General features: G+C 53.2%; 1 protein-coding gene across 2 annotated transcripts in view; it reads right to left on the bottom strand.

The window, feature by feature from the left end:
• Positions 1-5503: 5503 nt before the first annotated feature.
• Positions 5504-16022, bottom strand: part of LOC123353183 (claudin-4-like) — a 34081-nt gene continuing 23562 nt past the window's right edge. For both annotated transcript variants that reach the window (XM_044994103.1, XM_044994102.1), the window contains exon 3: positions 5504-7440. In XM_044994103.1, coding sequence (XP_044850038.1) covers positions 6770-7414 — 645 coding nt within the window. In that variant the 5' untranslated portion in view covers positions 7415-7440 and the 3' untranslated portion in view covers positions 5504-6769. The remainder of the gene's footprint in view (positions 7441-16022) is intronic.

The raw sequence follows: 16022 nt of genomic DNA, 5'->3' as shown, positions 1-16022 counted from the left end.
GCGGGCGCTACTATACCAGGCTAAAGGTGAACGTGTTCCCCCTGCCCCATAGCAATAAGCAATGTCATATCCGCCCCTTACACTGCTGTAACGGTGACCAGGCTGCGGCTTTCTCAGGAGAGAATGGTGCAGCTGTGTGTGTAGATAAGGCCTATGTTAACAAGCCCCCTCAGTGTGATGGTAACTGTAGGGCAATGGCCCTTTAACTAGCTTCTGAGCCAGCCCACGGTGCTCATGGGTTCCAGCGGAGCAGCGGTGCCCAGGCAGCCAGCCCTCCGCATTGGGTAGATTTAATGCAATGGCTATTTGGACCCCAGGTGGCTCTTTCTCTGCATGTTTGCTGTGTAAGGAGCAAAATGCACGGCAGCCACACAGACAGCCCACAGCCCTAGGACCTGGGGCAGCTCCAGGCACCAGCACGGCAAGCGCGTGCCTGGGGCGGCAAGCCGCGGGGGGCGCTCTGCCGGTCGCGGGCGGGCGGCAGGCAGGGTGCCTTCGGCAGCGTGCCTGCGGAGGGTCCACTGGTCCCGCAGCTTCGGCGGACCTCCCGCAGGCGTGCCGTCGAATCCGCAGGACCGGGGACCTCCTGCAGGCAAGCCGCCGAAGGCAGCCTGCCTGCCGTGCTTGGGGCAGCAAAATACCTAGAGCCGCCCCTGCCTAGGACTCCCCGGCCGAGCCCTGCAGGGGGGCTGGCATGGCTCTCCCTCCCCACAGGCTGGGCTGTGCAGCGGGGCAGAGGCCCTGGGCCAGTGAGGAGCTTTTTTTCTGCCCCTTCCCTGGCATGCCTGGGATGCTGCCACGCCCTGCCGGCCACGCTTCGGCCCCCATAACCAGCCGGCCGCAGAGGCAGGGTGGGAGCGCAGGAGACAGTGATCGGGGCCAGGAGACCCAGGCTGGGCCCGCCCCATTCTGAGGCCCCATAGGGGCTGCGGCCAGTGCCGGGACCCAGCCATAGGTGCTGGAACTAGGGGTGTGGGGGGTGCTACCACACCCCCTGGCTTGAAGTGGTTTCCATTATATCCAGGGTTTGCAGTTTAGTTCAGTGGCTCTCAGCACCCCCACTCTACACATTGCTCCAGTGCCCCTGGGTAGAAGGGGAGTGGGGCAGGGTGGGGGTACAGGCTGGGTGTGGGATGGGGGTTTGACTCATAGACTTTAAGGTCAGAAGGGACCATTATGATCATCTAGTCTCACCTCCTGCACAACGCAGGCCACAGAATCTCACCCACCCACTCCTGTAACAAACCCCTGACCTATGTCTGAGCTACTGAAATCCTCAACTTGTCATTTAAAGACTTCAAGCTGCAGAGAATCCTCCAGCAAGTGACCTGTGCCCCATGCTGCAGAGGAAGGCAAAAAACCTCCAGGGCCTCTGCCAATCTGCCCTGGAGGAAAATTCCTTCCTGACCCCAAATATGGTGATCAGCTAAACCCTGAGCATGTGGGCAAGACTCACCCGCCAGCACCCAGGAAAGAATTCTCTGTAGTAACTCAGATCCCATCCCATCTAACATCCCATCCCAGACCACTGGGCACATTTACCGCTAATAGTCAAAGATCAATTAATTGCCAGAATTAGGCTATCCCATCATACCATCACCTCTATAAATTTATCAAGCTTAGTCTTAAAGCCAGATATGTCTTTTGCCCCCACTACTCCCCTTGGAAGACTGTTACAGAACTTCACTCCTCTGATGGTTAGAAACCTTTGTCTAATTTCAAGTCTAAACTTCCTGATGGCCAGTTTATACCCATTTGTTCTTGTGTCCACATTGGTACTGAGCTTAAATAATTCCTCTCCCTCCCTCCCTGGTATTTATCCCTCTGATATATTTATAGAGAGCAATCATATCTCCCCTCAGCCTTCTTTTGGGTAGGCTAAACAAGCCAAACTCTTTGAGTCTCCTTTCATAAGACAGGTTTTCCATTCCTCGGATCATTCTAGTAGCCCGTCTCTGAACCTGTTCCAGTTTGAATTCATCCTTCTTAAACATGGGAGACCAGAACTGCCCACAGTATTCCAGATGAGGTCTCACCAGTGCCTTGTATAACGGTACTAACACCTCCTTATCTCTACTGGAAATACCTCGCCTGATGCATCCCAAGACCGCATTAGCTTTTTTCACAGCCGTATCACATTGGTCTCCTCCTCCATGGCAGGGGTCTCGTCATCCTCACAGTCCTGGCCAGAGGTCTCTGCCCTGCCAGGCCCACATTTTTCCCCTCACCTTGCACCTGCAGGGATCGGTTCTCTGGCCCCACAGCCGGGCAGGGAGCCCTCTGCAGCCAGGCCCACAGTCCTGGCCCTGCAAACTCACTCCCATGACAGCAGGGTTTGTGGAGGGCTCCATGTGCTGCCACCTAGCCAGGGACACCCAATCCCTGCAGATGCAAGGTGCAGGGGACACTGCCCTTCCATCCTTACTGATGGACGTATTTGTTAGTCCGTTTCCTGCCACACCTAGCGAGGGACGACACTGGTACAGTGGTGAGGAGGGTGGTACCAGAACCTGGACAGAAAGCAATAGAAAGAGAACTCTGCTCTCTTTCTAGCCTCCCTCCAGTTCCCATCACACCACCATTCTCTGTCATCGCCCATCCGTACATCCTGGCCCTGCTTCATTACCTCCTGTCACCCATCCCACACCTGCTCCGTTGTCCCTGTGCCCATCCATCTCCCTGCCCCGACTCCCATGGGCCACTTAGTTCATCTCCTGTCCCCACAACCCCTCTCTGTTCTGGCAGGATGTGGCTGTCCTGGAGCACCAAGCCCCACAGCCAGCTGCTGCCTAACCTTGATGTGGCCTGTGCCACTGGACTTGTGTCTCAGGAGGTAACTACAATTTCCTCAACATTAACAATGCAGGGATTGCTAGCATCCCACGTGGACTGTGTCAGGTGCTCCAAGGGAAGGTCTTTGACCCCCTGCAGGAGGGAAGTTTCCTCCTAGCCCCACTAGCTAAGGGGTGGATGGTCCCCCAGAGCAGGGAACTTAACACCTGGCCAGACAGACCCCTGACTGTCTGTGTGATCTGCCTACGCAGACAAATGCTGTTAGTTCTGCTGAGCCACCAGTCAGGAGCTAGCGCTGAGCTGTGCCAGTGCCAGTCCTTCTCCCCCAGTCGTCATTAGCATCCTGCCTGCCCCTTGTCTGGAGTCTCAGGGAAGGCCCTGAGCAGCACATGTGGGGGAGGCTGCGGCTGGGCAGGGGCCATGGGGGGTTCGATTGGACAGGGGTGTGGAGGGGTCGTGGTTGTGGCAGGAGCTGTGGGGGGCTGTGGCTGGGCAGGGGCTGTGGGGGAATCATGGCTGGATGGGGGCCATGGGTGGCCGTGGCTGGGCGGGGGCTGTGGGGGGGCTGTGGCTGGGTGGGGGTTGCGGGGGAGTCATGGCTGGGCGGGGGCTGTGGAGGGGTTGTGTATTGGCCAGTGTCTGTGGGGGGTCATGGCTGGGTCAGCAGTTGTGGGGGGTTTGTGGATTGGGCAGGGGCTGTTGGGGAGGTCGTGGCTGGGGCTGTGGGGGGTTGTGGATTGGGATGGGATTGTGAGGGGATCATGGCTGGGTCAGCAGCTGTCGGGGGGGTGTCTGGGCAGGGCCTGTGGGGGGTCACTTCTGGGCAGGGGCTGTGGGGGGCTGTGGATTGTGCAGGGGCTGTAGCGGGGTCATGGCTGGAACAGGGGATGTTGGGTGTGTGGATTGGGCAGGGGCTGTGGGGGGCTGTGGATTGTGCAGGGGCTGTAGCGGGGTCATGGCTGGAACAGGGGATGTTGGGTGTGTGGATTGGGCAGGGGCTGTGGGGGGCTGTGGATTGTGCAGGGGCTGTAGCGGGGTCATGGCTGGAACAGGGGATGTTGGGTGTGTGGATTGGGCAGGGGCTGTGGGAGTGTAATGATGCTGCCTCTGGGGGAACACAACTGAGAGTATAAATTCAGTACAAATTGCTTAGAGCAGGGCAGTTACAGACCAAGGCTGGGTTTCCTTTACCACTAAGGCACCAAACCAGCCAGCCAGAGAGGAATTCGGTCTCACCCCACTGGCTAACCACACGTCATACAAGCAATTCCCTTAGACACTCCAGTTCCCCAGTATCACCACCAGCGCCACTCGTTATGGGGACGAATGGGTATGAAAACCAACACCCCAATAAAAGAAAAAAGTTTCTTCTGATCCCAAAGGACCAAGCCCCAGACCCAGGTCAATACACAAGTCAGATCTTACCCACAAATCACGCTGTTGCCAATCCTTTAGAATCCAAAATCTAAAGGTTTATTCATAAAAGAAAGAAGATAGATGAGAGTTTAAATGGAATCAATTCCATACAGTAATGGCAAAGTTCTTAGTTCAGGCTTGTAGCAGTGATGGAATAAACTGCAGGCTCAAATCAAGTCTCTGGAACATCCACAGCTGGGATGGGTCATTCAGTCCTTTGTTCAGAGCTTCAGTTTGTAGCAAGGTTCCTCCAGAAGCTGGAGGCGGGATTGAAGACAAAATGGAGATGCTGCTGCTGCCTTTTATAGTCCATTTGCCATGTGGCTTGTGCTTTCTTTGTTCCAACCACAAGCCACCCAGCAAATGGCATGGAAAAACCTCAGAGTTCTGTCCATAGGCAGGTCCCTGCATGCCTTGCTGAGTCACAAGGTATATCTGCCTTCTCTCCATGGGTCAATTGTGTAGCTGATGGGCCTTAATGAGCCGTCAAGCAGGCTAGGCAGAGCTGATGCCAAACTGGGGTGTCACCCAGAAGCACAGCACAAATTTGAAATACAGACAGGATAGAGCCAATACTTATAACTTTAAATACAAAAATGATGCAGAGAGCACAATCATAACCAGCAAATCATAACCTTTTCATAGACACCTCACTCGACACCTTTGTACAATATTTGCTGCAAATATATAACAGTGGTTGCAACAATGACCTATATGGTCACAGTTTATGTCAATAATGTCACGGGGGGCTCATGGCTGGGCAAGGGCTGGGGGGGGGGCATGGCTGGGGCAGGGGCTGTGGGGGGGGCATGGCTGGGCAGGGGCTGTGGGGGGCTCATGGCTGGGCAAGGGCTGGGGGGGGCATGGCTGGGGCAGGGGCTGGCGGGGGGGAATGGCTGGGCAGGGGCTGTGGGGGATAATGGCTGGGGCAGGGGCTGTGGCGGGGGTGGATTGTGCAGGGGCTGTGGTGAGGTCATGGCTAGGTCAGGGGCTGTGGGGGGGTTGTGGATTTGGCAGGACCTGTGGGGGGTTGTGGCTGGCGCAGCGGCTCTGGGGGGTTATGTGTGGGGCAGGGGCTGCGGGGGGGTTGTGTGTGGGGCAGGGGCTGCGGGGGGGTTGTGTGTGGGGCAGGGGCTGCGGGGTGTTGTGGCTGGGGCAGGGGCTGCGGGGGGGTTGTGTGTGGGGCAGGACCTGCGGGGGGGTTGTGTGTGGGGCAGGGGCTGCGGGGGGGTTGTGGCTGGGGCAGGGGCTGCGGGGGGGTTGAGGCTGGGGCAGGGGCTGCGGGGGGGGGGGTTGTGTGTGGGGCAGGGGCTGCGGGGGGGGGTTGTGGCTGGCTCAGGGGCTCCAGCCTCCTGTCCCTCAGTGCTGCCTGTTCCACAGCTGGTTAGACCAGTAACGAAGGGCCTGGAGCCGCTGCCCGTGTCCCCAGGAGCTGCTTCCAAAGCCGCCCTGCACTGACCTCCCCGTCTGGAACTGGCCAGTATGGCCCTTCTGGGCAGCACTGAGGGACTGGGCTGATGCTTCCCAGCCAGGGGCTACAGAGGAGCCCAGCTCCCGGAGAGGGTTTGCAGGGTGGTCTCTTGTGGCTGCAGCAGGAGGGTGTGAGAGGGCAGGAAACCCCGGGCCCCCTGCTCCAGGCTGGGGAAGGTCCAGCCCCTTCAGCTATAGAGCCTGGGGGGCCCACGGTCACAGCTGAGAACAAAGAATAAAGAGCCCTGAGGAAAGGGCTACAGGCTGACTGGACGTGCCTGATTGGCCCAGGCCTGATCAGGTCCACCAGCCTTTGTGGGCCGACTAGACGGCACTTAGAAACGATGGGAGTACGTGTGGTGTAAGAGCCTACACAGAACAGAACAGACAGGGAGAGAGCACACGTCCAGTGGGATGTGGGTGGGGAGCAGGCATGGGGAGGGAGGGGGGGTGCATGGGGCAGGACACCAGCAAGGAGGGGATACGTGTAGGGAGGTGACAAGTGGGGTGAGACATGGGCAAGGAGGAAATATGTGCGGGACGTGTGGGGTGGGACGTGGGGGGGATACACGAGTAGGTGGGACATGTGGGGTGGAATGCAGGGGGGATACACGAGTAGGTGGGATGTGTGGGGTGGAATGCAGGGGGATACACGAGAAAGTGGGATGGATGGGATGCAGTGGCGGGGAACATGGGGAGGTGGGACAGGTTGAGTGGGATGCAGGCAGGGGAGATACACATGGTGGGGTGGGATGCGGGGGGGATACACATGGTGGGGTGGGATAGGCTGCAGGCAGGGAAACGCATGGGGAGGTGGGGTGGGATGCAGGGGGGATACACATCGGGAGGTGGGATGGGGAGGGTGGGATGCAGGCAGGGAAACGCGTGGGGAAGTGGGACAGGTGGGGTGAGATGCAGGTAGGAGGATACATGTGGGGCAGGACCCAGACCGGGAGGGGAACCCCTGCAAATTTCACACACTTCGGCTTGAAGCCAACATCTGTTTGGATGGCTGTGAAGGGGCCCCTGCGAGCACGTGGGATGGGCCGGGGTGAGGGGGGGATCTCCAGGGGGGGCAAGGCAGGGCTCCTCACACATAGTTCTTAAGGGCATAGCTCCCCAGGCTGGAGTGCTTCACCGCTTTGTACTTCATGGGGTACGGCGCATCTTGGCTGGGGGGGCAGGAGCAGCACAGGGTGGCCCCCCCAAACACCAAGAGGGCACTTGAGGCCCAGCCCACATAGAGGGAAGCCCCCAGCTCCCTCTTTAAAGCCTCTGGCACCATGGGGTTGTAGAAGTTGCTGATGATGGTGTTGGCCGACCAGGACACAGGGATGAGCAGCCCAATCCCGGCCAGAATGAAGACAGCCCCGGCGGTGATGGAGATCTTGGCCTTGGCTCCCTTGTCATCGACGCACCTGGTGCACTCGGCCCCAAAGATGGCAATAAGGAGGGCAAGGAAGGACACCACAATGGAGACCACAACTAGGGCTCGGGCTGCCTGGAGGTCCGAGGAGAGGTCCAGCAGCGAGTCGTAGACCTTGCACTGCATTTGGCCTGTGCTCTCGTACACACAGTTCATCCACAGCCCCTCCCAGAACACCTGGGCCACGATGATGTTGGAGCCAATGAAGGCCGTCACCTTCCACATGGGCAGCGCACAGGTCAGGATGGTGCCTAGCCAGCCCAGCACCGACAAGGCCAGGCCCCCCATCTGCACAGCCATCACCACCATGGCTTACGGGCAACTCACGCTCTCACCTTTGGAGACAGTGGGAAGAGCGGATTAGAGATGCTGCACTGCACACACACACATCCCTCAAACCGAATGCCGGTAGTTTGTGGGAGGTGAAACCAGGGGCTGCAACAGCACGGGGAGATGGAGCAAGGCCCCAAATTAGCTGGTCAGACTCAGAAGACTTGGCTCTGCCACAGTCTCCCTCGGTCACCTTGGGCAAGTCACTCTGACCTTGCTGTGCCTCGGTTTCCCATCGCTACGATGTGAGAAGAAGTCGCACTTGGGGTCTTATGCTGGGCGTCTGCACCACAGGCCAAGTTCTAGGAGACAGAGCTGGCTTCCCATAGGCAGAGCAGCCGTGATACCAATGGTTACCTTTGCCCAACCCTGTCCATTATACCCACCAATGCCAAACTTTACCTGTTCAGGCTGAGCTTTTTCGGTGACTACTCTTCATGAAGGTGGATTGTGTGTGTGCATGTGTACATGTATGTACATGTGTATATGTACATATATAAGTGTGCACATATATGTACATATGTGTATGTGTGCTCATGATTTTCTGAATATTCCAGCTCCCCAGGCCATACTCCCCAGCCTCAGTGAGTGGCCCACGCTAACCAGCCTCTGCCCCCAATTCCAATACCTCTTAGCCTAGGGGGAGGTGCACTGGGCTGAGAGCCAGGAGTTCGAGACAGAACAAGGAGTAATGGTCTCAAGTTGCAGAGGGGGAGGTTTAGGTTGGATATTAGGAAAAACGTTTTCACTAGGAGGATGGTGAAGCACTGGACTGGGTTCCCTAGGGAGGTGGTGGAATCTCCTTCCTTAGAGGTTTTTAAGGTCAGGCTTGACAAAGCCCTGGCTGGGATGATTTACTGGGGAATTGGTCCTGCTTTGAGCAGGGGGTTGGCAACTGTTCAATATCTTTTCATCTTAGAATCATAGAATCATAGAATATCAGGGATGGAAGGGACCTCAGGAGGTCATCTAGTCCAACCCCCTGCTCAAAGCAGGACCAACCTCAACTAAATCATCCCAGCCAGGGCTTTGTCAAGCCTGAGCTTAAAAACCTCTAAGGAAGGAGATTCCACTACCTCCCTAGGTAACCCATTCCAGTTCTTCACCACCCTACTAGTGAAAAAGTTTTTCCTAATATCCAGCCTAAACCTCCCCCTCTGCAACTTGAGACCATTACTCCTTGTTCTGTCATCTGAGAGCTGAGCACAGTGTAGATCCATCCTCTTTGGAACCCCCTTTCAAGAAGTTGAAAGCAACTATTAAATCCCACCTCATTCTTCTCTTCTGCAGACTAAATAATCCTAGTTCCCTCAGCCTCTTCTCATAAATCATGTGCTCCAGCCCCCTAATCATTTTTGTTGCCCTCTGCTGGACTCTTTCCAATTTTTCCACATCCTTCTTGTAGTGTGGGGCCCAAAACTGGACACAGTACTACAGATGAGGCCTCACCAGTGTCGAATAGAGGGGAATGATCACATCCCTCGATCTGCTGGCAATGCCCCTACTTATACAGCCCAAAATGCCATTAGCCTTCTTGGCAACAAGGGCACACTGTTGACTCATATCCAGCTTCTCGTCCACTGTAACCCCTAGGTCCTTTTCTGCAGAACTGCTGCCTAGCCACTCGGTCCCTAGTTTGTAGCAGTGCATGGGATTCTTCCTTCCTAAGTGCAGGACTCTGCACTTGTCCTTGTTGAACCTCATCAGGTTTCTTTTGGCCAATCCTCTAATTTGTTTAGGTCCCTCTGTATCCTATCCCTACCCTCCAGCGTATCTACCACTCCTCCCAATTTAGTGTCATCTGCAAACTTGCTGAGGGTGCAATCCAGCCATCCTCCAGATCATTAATGAAGATATTGAACAAAACCGGCCCCAGGACCAACCCTTGGGACACTCTGCTTGATACCAGCTGCCAACTAGACATCGAGCCATTGATCACTACCCGTTGAGCCCAACGATTTAGCCAGCTTTCTATCCATCTTATAATCCATTCATCCAGCCCATACTTCTTTAACTTGCTGGCAAGAATACTGTGGGAGACCATATCAAAAGCTTTGCTAAAGTCAAGGAATAACATGTCCACTGCTTTCTCCTCATCCACAGACCCAGTTATCTCCTCATAGAAGGCAATTAGGTTAGTCAGGCATGACTTGCCCTTGGTGAATCCATGTTGACGGTTCCTGATCACTTTCCTCTCCTCAAAGTGCTTCAAAATTGATCTTTATCATTTAATGTGTGGCCCAGTGCCTTATTTACTGTCCACTATTCAAAAACTGCACCAAAAACAGAATTACTAATTTCTAATGGGCTTTTCTGTGGTGCTCATCACTACAGTACCTGAGTGCTTCAGAACACCTGTGTTCCCACAGGGAGATGGTGTTATTCTCATTTTACACTTGGGGAACTAAAGCACAGACAGATTAAAGGCAAAATTAATTAATTTGAGTGTCCGACTTGAGTTGCCTTGCACCTGAATTTGACTCAACACTTTTATTTATAGCACTTTATATCAGAACAGGCAGTTACAATATCTTCACACAGCTCCTGTTGAATTCAGCTGCAGCTGTGGGTGCTCAGCACTTCTGCAACTCAAACCCAAGTGTCTCATGCTGGGCACCCAGAAAACAAGGAACAAACAATTAATGACCAACTGTGAACATTGCATCCTACAGGAACTCTGTGGCTTAATCATGAGACCATCCTTTCTCTTCCTGCAGACCCCTGCCCCCTGCACTACACAGCCTCCAACTTCTGCAACAAATGAGGTTCTACAGATAAGAGACTCCTTCGCTGCACCAGCCTGATTCATCCCAGAGCACTCTCCATCCTGTGCAGTGAATGAGGCTGGGGCCCTCTGGAAAACTAGTGTGTAATCATATCATTAAAGACTGTATTGGCATAGAATATCAGGGTTGGAAGGAACCTCAGAAGGTACCTAGTCCAACACCCTGCTCAAAGCAGGACCAATCCCCAGACAGATTTTTACCCCAGTTCTCTAAATGGCCCCCTCAAGGATTGAACTCACAACCTTGGGTTTAACAGGCCAATGCTCAAACCACTGAGCTGTCCTTCTCCCTATGCATAGCCCCAAGGGGGCCCAATAAAGGTTGCATGGACAACTTTAATTTTTGCAGTACCATTGTAGCTCTGTTGGTCCCAGGACAAGGTGGCTGAAGTAACATCTTTTATTGGACCAACTTCTAAATCAGACCAAATAGTTAAAGTTTGACAAAGTTATAAGCAACTGAAAATACGGTTTTATATCAGAAAGAGTTAGGAGACCCTAGTGCTAGACATCACCTAACTGTTCTGAAAGTAATTCCGGGATTCTAACATATTCTCCTAGTTACGTGCTTCCTGCAGGGTTTGCACCAGTTTCAGCCAAGAGCTGGCCAGCTGAAGGGTTCCCACTGCTGTAATAAAAGAAGGGATACCAGCTCTGAGTGGCTTGTAGAAGGCTGATCTTTTGGTCGGGGTGCCTGTTGAGCTGTAGCTTGTCCTGCTGTGGTTGGCTGGTCATGAGTCAGGCTGGAAGGTGTCATTAACCACAGAAATGCAGAGGGTTGTTTTGCAGGGACTGTTGAATGCTCAGCAATTGCTGGTAACTATGAAGTTACTCGCTGGCTGGCTAAGTGCGGTTCTCATTACAGAATGAACTGAAGTAAACACACCAGCATATGAATCCGTGACAGTGTTTGGTTACCAGACACAGCTGTGGATCACTAGGTAGTGTCACAAAGCCCTGCAGAGTGGACACGCCCTGTTACTGCTCCAAAGGAACAACACTGCTATTTGTGTCATTTGTCCCATTGTCTTTGGTTGTAGTCTCACTTCCCTGCTCCCCATTCCTCTCTCCTCCGTTTTGCTCCGGCTCCTTCCTCTTCTCTCTCTCTGGGGTGGGCTCCGGGGCAACAGATTCCTCCTAAAAGTGGGGGGCCACATAGCCATGCCTCCTCCGTGGCCCCACCCCTGCTCCTCCTCTTCCCCGAGGCCCTGCCCCCTGGCCAAGCTGGAAGCCAGAGCTGGGCTGGGGAGTCTGGGCCCATCCACCTGCCCGGGGCAGCCCCTACCCATGTCCCTGCCCTGCGGCGTGCAGGGTCCGTGGCTCCCCACAGCTGCCTGCACAGCTGTTACCCCGACCCGGCTCTGCTTTCCGGCCTGGCCGAGGGGCAGGGCCTTGAGGGCTGAAGAGCCACAGCCAGGCCATGGACCCTCCATCTGCCCTGCACAGGAAGCCTGGGGAGTGGGGACATGGGCTGGGGCTGCTCTTGGGCCCCTCCCCCACCCTGGGCAGGTGGAGGGTCTTCAGCTCCCCACAGCTGCTCAGACTCCCCGGGCTGCTCTTACCTGGGCCGGGCTCCAGCTTCCGGCCTGGCAGGGGGCTGGGCCTGTGGTGAAAAGTGGGAGGGCCATGGCCTGTGGCCCCCCTTCCCCCCGTTTGGTGCCCCTGGGTGGGCTCCCATCCCCCTGACCTTGCAGAAGTCCCTGCTAACCATGGGAACCCATCAGAGCCCCTCCTTTGTAACAGGAGCCCCTGGAGTCACTGGAAACGGACATGTTACAAGTGTCATCTGTTCATCACCCTGACCCATATCAGATGCTGGGGCCCTCTCTTCCCAGAGCTGCTGTGGGTGTGTCATGCCCTGCTCACTTGGGGTCAGGATGGAACAAAAGGTGTTAGCATTAAGGACAAAAGATGGAGTCAGTTCTGGGGCCGGTTTTGTTCAATATCTTCATTAATGATCTGGAGGATGGCGTGGACTGCACCCTCAGCAAGTTCACAGATGACACTAAGCTGTGGGGAGAGGTAGATACACTGGAGGGTAGGGATAGGGTCAAGAGTGACCTAGACAAATTGGAGAATTGGGCCAAAAGAAAGCTGATGAGGTTCAACAAGGACAAGTGCAGAGTGCTGCACTTAGGACAGAAGAATCCCATGCACCGTAACAGAGTGGGGACTGACTGGCTAAGTGGCAGTTCTGCAGAAAAGGACCTGGGGATTACAGTGGATGAGAAGCTGGATATGAGTCAGCAGTGTGCCCTTGTTGCCAAGAAGGCCAATGGCATATTGGGCTGCATTAGTAGGAGTATTGCCAGCAGATCGAGGGAAGTGATTATTCCAATCTATTTGGCACTGGTGAGGCCACATCTGGAGTATTGCATCCAGTTTTGGGGCCCCCACTACAGAAAGGATATGTAAAAATTGGAGAGAGTCCAGTAGAGGCAACGAAAATGATCAGGGGGCTGGGACACATGACTTCTGAGAAGAGGCTGAGGGAACTGGGCTTATTTAGTCTGTAGAAGAGCAGAGTGAGGAGGGGATTTGATAGCAGCCTTCAGCTACCTGACGGGGGGTTCCAAAGAGGATGGAGCTAGGCTGTTCTCAGTGGTGGCAGATGAGAGAACAAGGAGCAATGGTCTCAAGTTGCAGCGGGGGAGGTTTAGGTTGGATATTAGGAAAAACTATTTCACTAGGAGGGTGGTGAAGCACTGGAATGGGTTACCTAGGGAGGTGGGGGAATCTCCATCCTTACAGGTTTTTAAGGCCCAGCTTGACACAGCCCTGGCTGGGATGATTTAGTTGGGTTTGGTCCTGCTTTGAGCAGGGGGTTGGACTAAATGACCTCCTGAGGTCTCGTCCAACCCTGATATTCTATAATTCTATAAAGGAGGTTTATTTAAGTATATCAGGAACAAAAAGAATCCTGACAATGGCATTGGTCCATTGCTAGAGGGAAATGGTAGAATTATCAAAAATTACAGGGCCGCCCAGAGGATTCAGGGGGCCTGGGGCAGTGCAATTTTGGGGGCCCCTTCCCTAAAAAAAAGTTGCAATACTATAGATACTGTATTCTTGTGGGGGCCTCTGCAGGACTCGGGGTCTGGGGCAAATTGCCCCACTTCCCCCCCCCCCCCCGCCCCCTCTGGGCGGCCCTGAAAAATTATGCCATAAAGACAGAAGTGTTCAATAAATATATCTGTTCTGTATTTGGGAAGAAAACTGATGATGTCGTCATATCACATGATAACACTCTTTCCATTTCACTAGTATCTTAGGAGGATTTTAAACAGAAGCCACTAAAGTTGGACATTTTTAAATCAACAGGTCCAGATAACTTGCATCCAAGAGTTCTGAAAGAGCTGGCTGAGGAGCTTGCTTGACCACTAATGTTGATTTTCAATAAGTCTTAGAACGCTGGGTAAGTTCCAGAAGACTGGAAGAACGCTAATGTTGTACTAATATTTAAAAAGGGTAAATGATGACCTGGGTATAGGCCTATTAGGCTTACATCCATCCCAGGCAAGATAATGGAGCAGGCGATATGGGATTTGATTAGAGTAATGTAAGAGAAAGTAATGTAATTAATGCCAATTAACATGGGTTTATGGCAGTAGCTCTCAACATTTCCAGACTACTGTACCCCTTGCAGGAATCTGATTTGTTTTGCATACCCCAAATTTCACCTCACTTAAAAACTACTTGCTTACTAAATCAGACATAAAAATACAAAAGTGTCACAGCACACTATGACTAAAAAATTGCATACCTACTCATTTTTACCATAGAGTTATAAGATAAATCAATTGGAATATCAATATTGTACTTACATTTCAGCGTATAGCATATAGAGCAGCATAAACAAGTCATAGACTGTAGGAAATTTTAGTTTGTACCGACTTTGCTAGTGGTTTTTGCGTAGCCTGTAGTAAAACTAGGCAAATACCTAGATGAGTTGATGGACCCCCAGAAGACCTCTGTGTATCCCCAGGTTTATGGAAAATAGATCCTGTCACACTAACTAAATATCTTCTTTGATGAGATTAGAAGTTTAGATGATGACGGGAATAATGTTGATATAATATAGTTAGACGTCTGAAAGGCATTTGACTTGGTACCGCATGACATTTTCATTAAAAAACTACAAAGATGCAAAACGAAAATGGCACACATGAAATTAATTAACAGCTGGCTAACTAATAAGTCTCAAAGTGTAATTGTAAGTGGGGAATCATCATTGAACAGTGTGTTTCTAGTGGAATCCTGCAGGGAGGGATCTTTCTTGGCCCTAGGCTATTTAACATTTTTATTAACGACCTCGAAGAAAACATAAAATCATCGTGGATAAAGTTTGCAGATGACACAATGATGGAGGGCATGGTAAATAATGAAGAGGACAGGTTTCTGACACAGAGCGATCTGGATCACATGGTAAGCTTGGCCCAAGCCAACAATGTGCATGTTAATACGGCTAAATGTAAATGGATACATCTAGGGACAAAGGATGTCATTCACACTTACATCATGGGAGAGCCCCTGCTGGAGCCCCAGGCCCTTTAAATTGCCCCCTGGGGAAGCCGGGCTGACCCGGTATGGCGCACCGGCTTACTTTCACCTGTGTATACAGGAGGCCAGACTAGATGATCACAATGATCCCATCTGGCCTTGAAATCTATTAATCTATGAACCTGCCTGGCTCAGACGGGAAGGGAACTTGGGAGAGAACTGGAGGAGGCAGCTGCAGCAAGTGGAATTACAGAGAAGCCAGGGAGGGTGAAAGCCTTCTCCCTGCTGCATGTGGCAGGTGCAGAGGTGCTGGAGATCTACAGTAAGCCCCAGTGGGAGTGGGAGAGGACTGCAAACCCCTCGACAAAGCCATTCAGCAGTGCCCGGTATACTGTGACCCAGGCCAGAACGTCACTCAGGAAAGGCTGGCTGCCACATGAGCCCCTGGAGCATGTCACAGATGCATGAGTCTTGCCATCTCTTGTGATTTTATGGTGAGTCTTGTGATGTTTGATGTTGTTACTGAAGCACCAGATCCTGGAGTCCTGTGATTATGGGAGAATTTCAGCTTTCATTTTTAAAAAGTGATTTTCTAGTCCCCTGGTTGCAGAGAAAAGCTGGAAAACAGGCTCCCCCAAGTCCAGCAGGTAAACAGAGACCCCAACTTACAATTTTGTAAAACTCTCATGATTTGGGGGGCCTGGCTTTGTTATTTTGGAGCTCAGGGGGCTGGCAAATCTGCAGGCCTATGTGATAAAGCTAAATCATGTGAAATGAAACGATTAACAGATGGACTAATCAGTGGCCATATTATTTGAGGTATAACTGATAACAAGGTGACCAGGGTATAACCTTTGTAGCCCTGACCATGGCAGGTGGCTGGGGCCAGGAAATAAAGATCATACTCCAGTGTGTGGCACCCTTATTCCCTCCTAAGCCAGGGGTCAGCGAGCCCTGAGGGCGCAACATGGGGACAGCACCATTCAGCGAGGAGACGACCTTGCTGCCCCCACAGCCAGCAGCGAATGGGGAAGCAGCTCTCCTCAGGGCCATGCGTCCCCCTGACACAACCTCCCTCAGCTCGTCACTCACCTAGGCCCGGGGTGAGGCGGAAGGCCTGTCAGTGGAGGTGTTGGGGCCACAATGGACCTGAGGACGGGGCTGGCATAGGAGATCTCACAGCAACTGGGCGCTATGATTCCCAGCCTGGGCAGACCGACTCGCACTAGCTCTGCGTGCATGGGCGGCAACTCAGGCCAGTGCCCAGAGCTCAGACCCAAGGCTCAGGCCAGCTTGGACCGG

This window comes from Mauremys mutica, chromosome 19, assembly GCF_020497125.1.
Source record: "Mauremys mutica isolate MM-2020 ecotype Southern chromosome 19, ASM2049712v1, whole genome shotgun sequence".
Classification (NCBI taxonomy): Eukaryota; Metazoa; Chordata; order Testudines; family Geoemydidae; genus Mauremys; species Mauremys mutica.
This window is presented reverse-complemented; position numbering and strand designations above follow the sequence as displayed.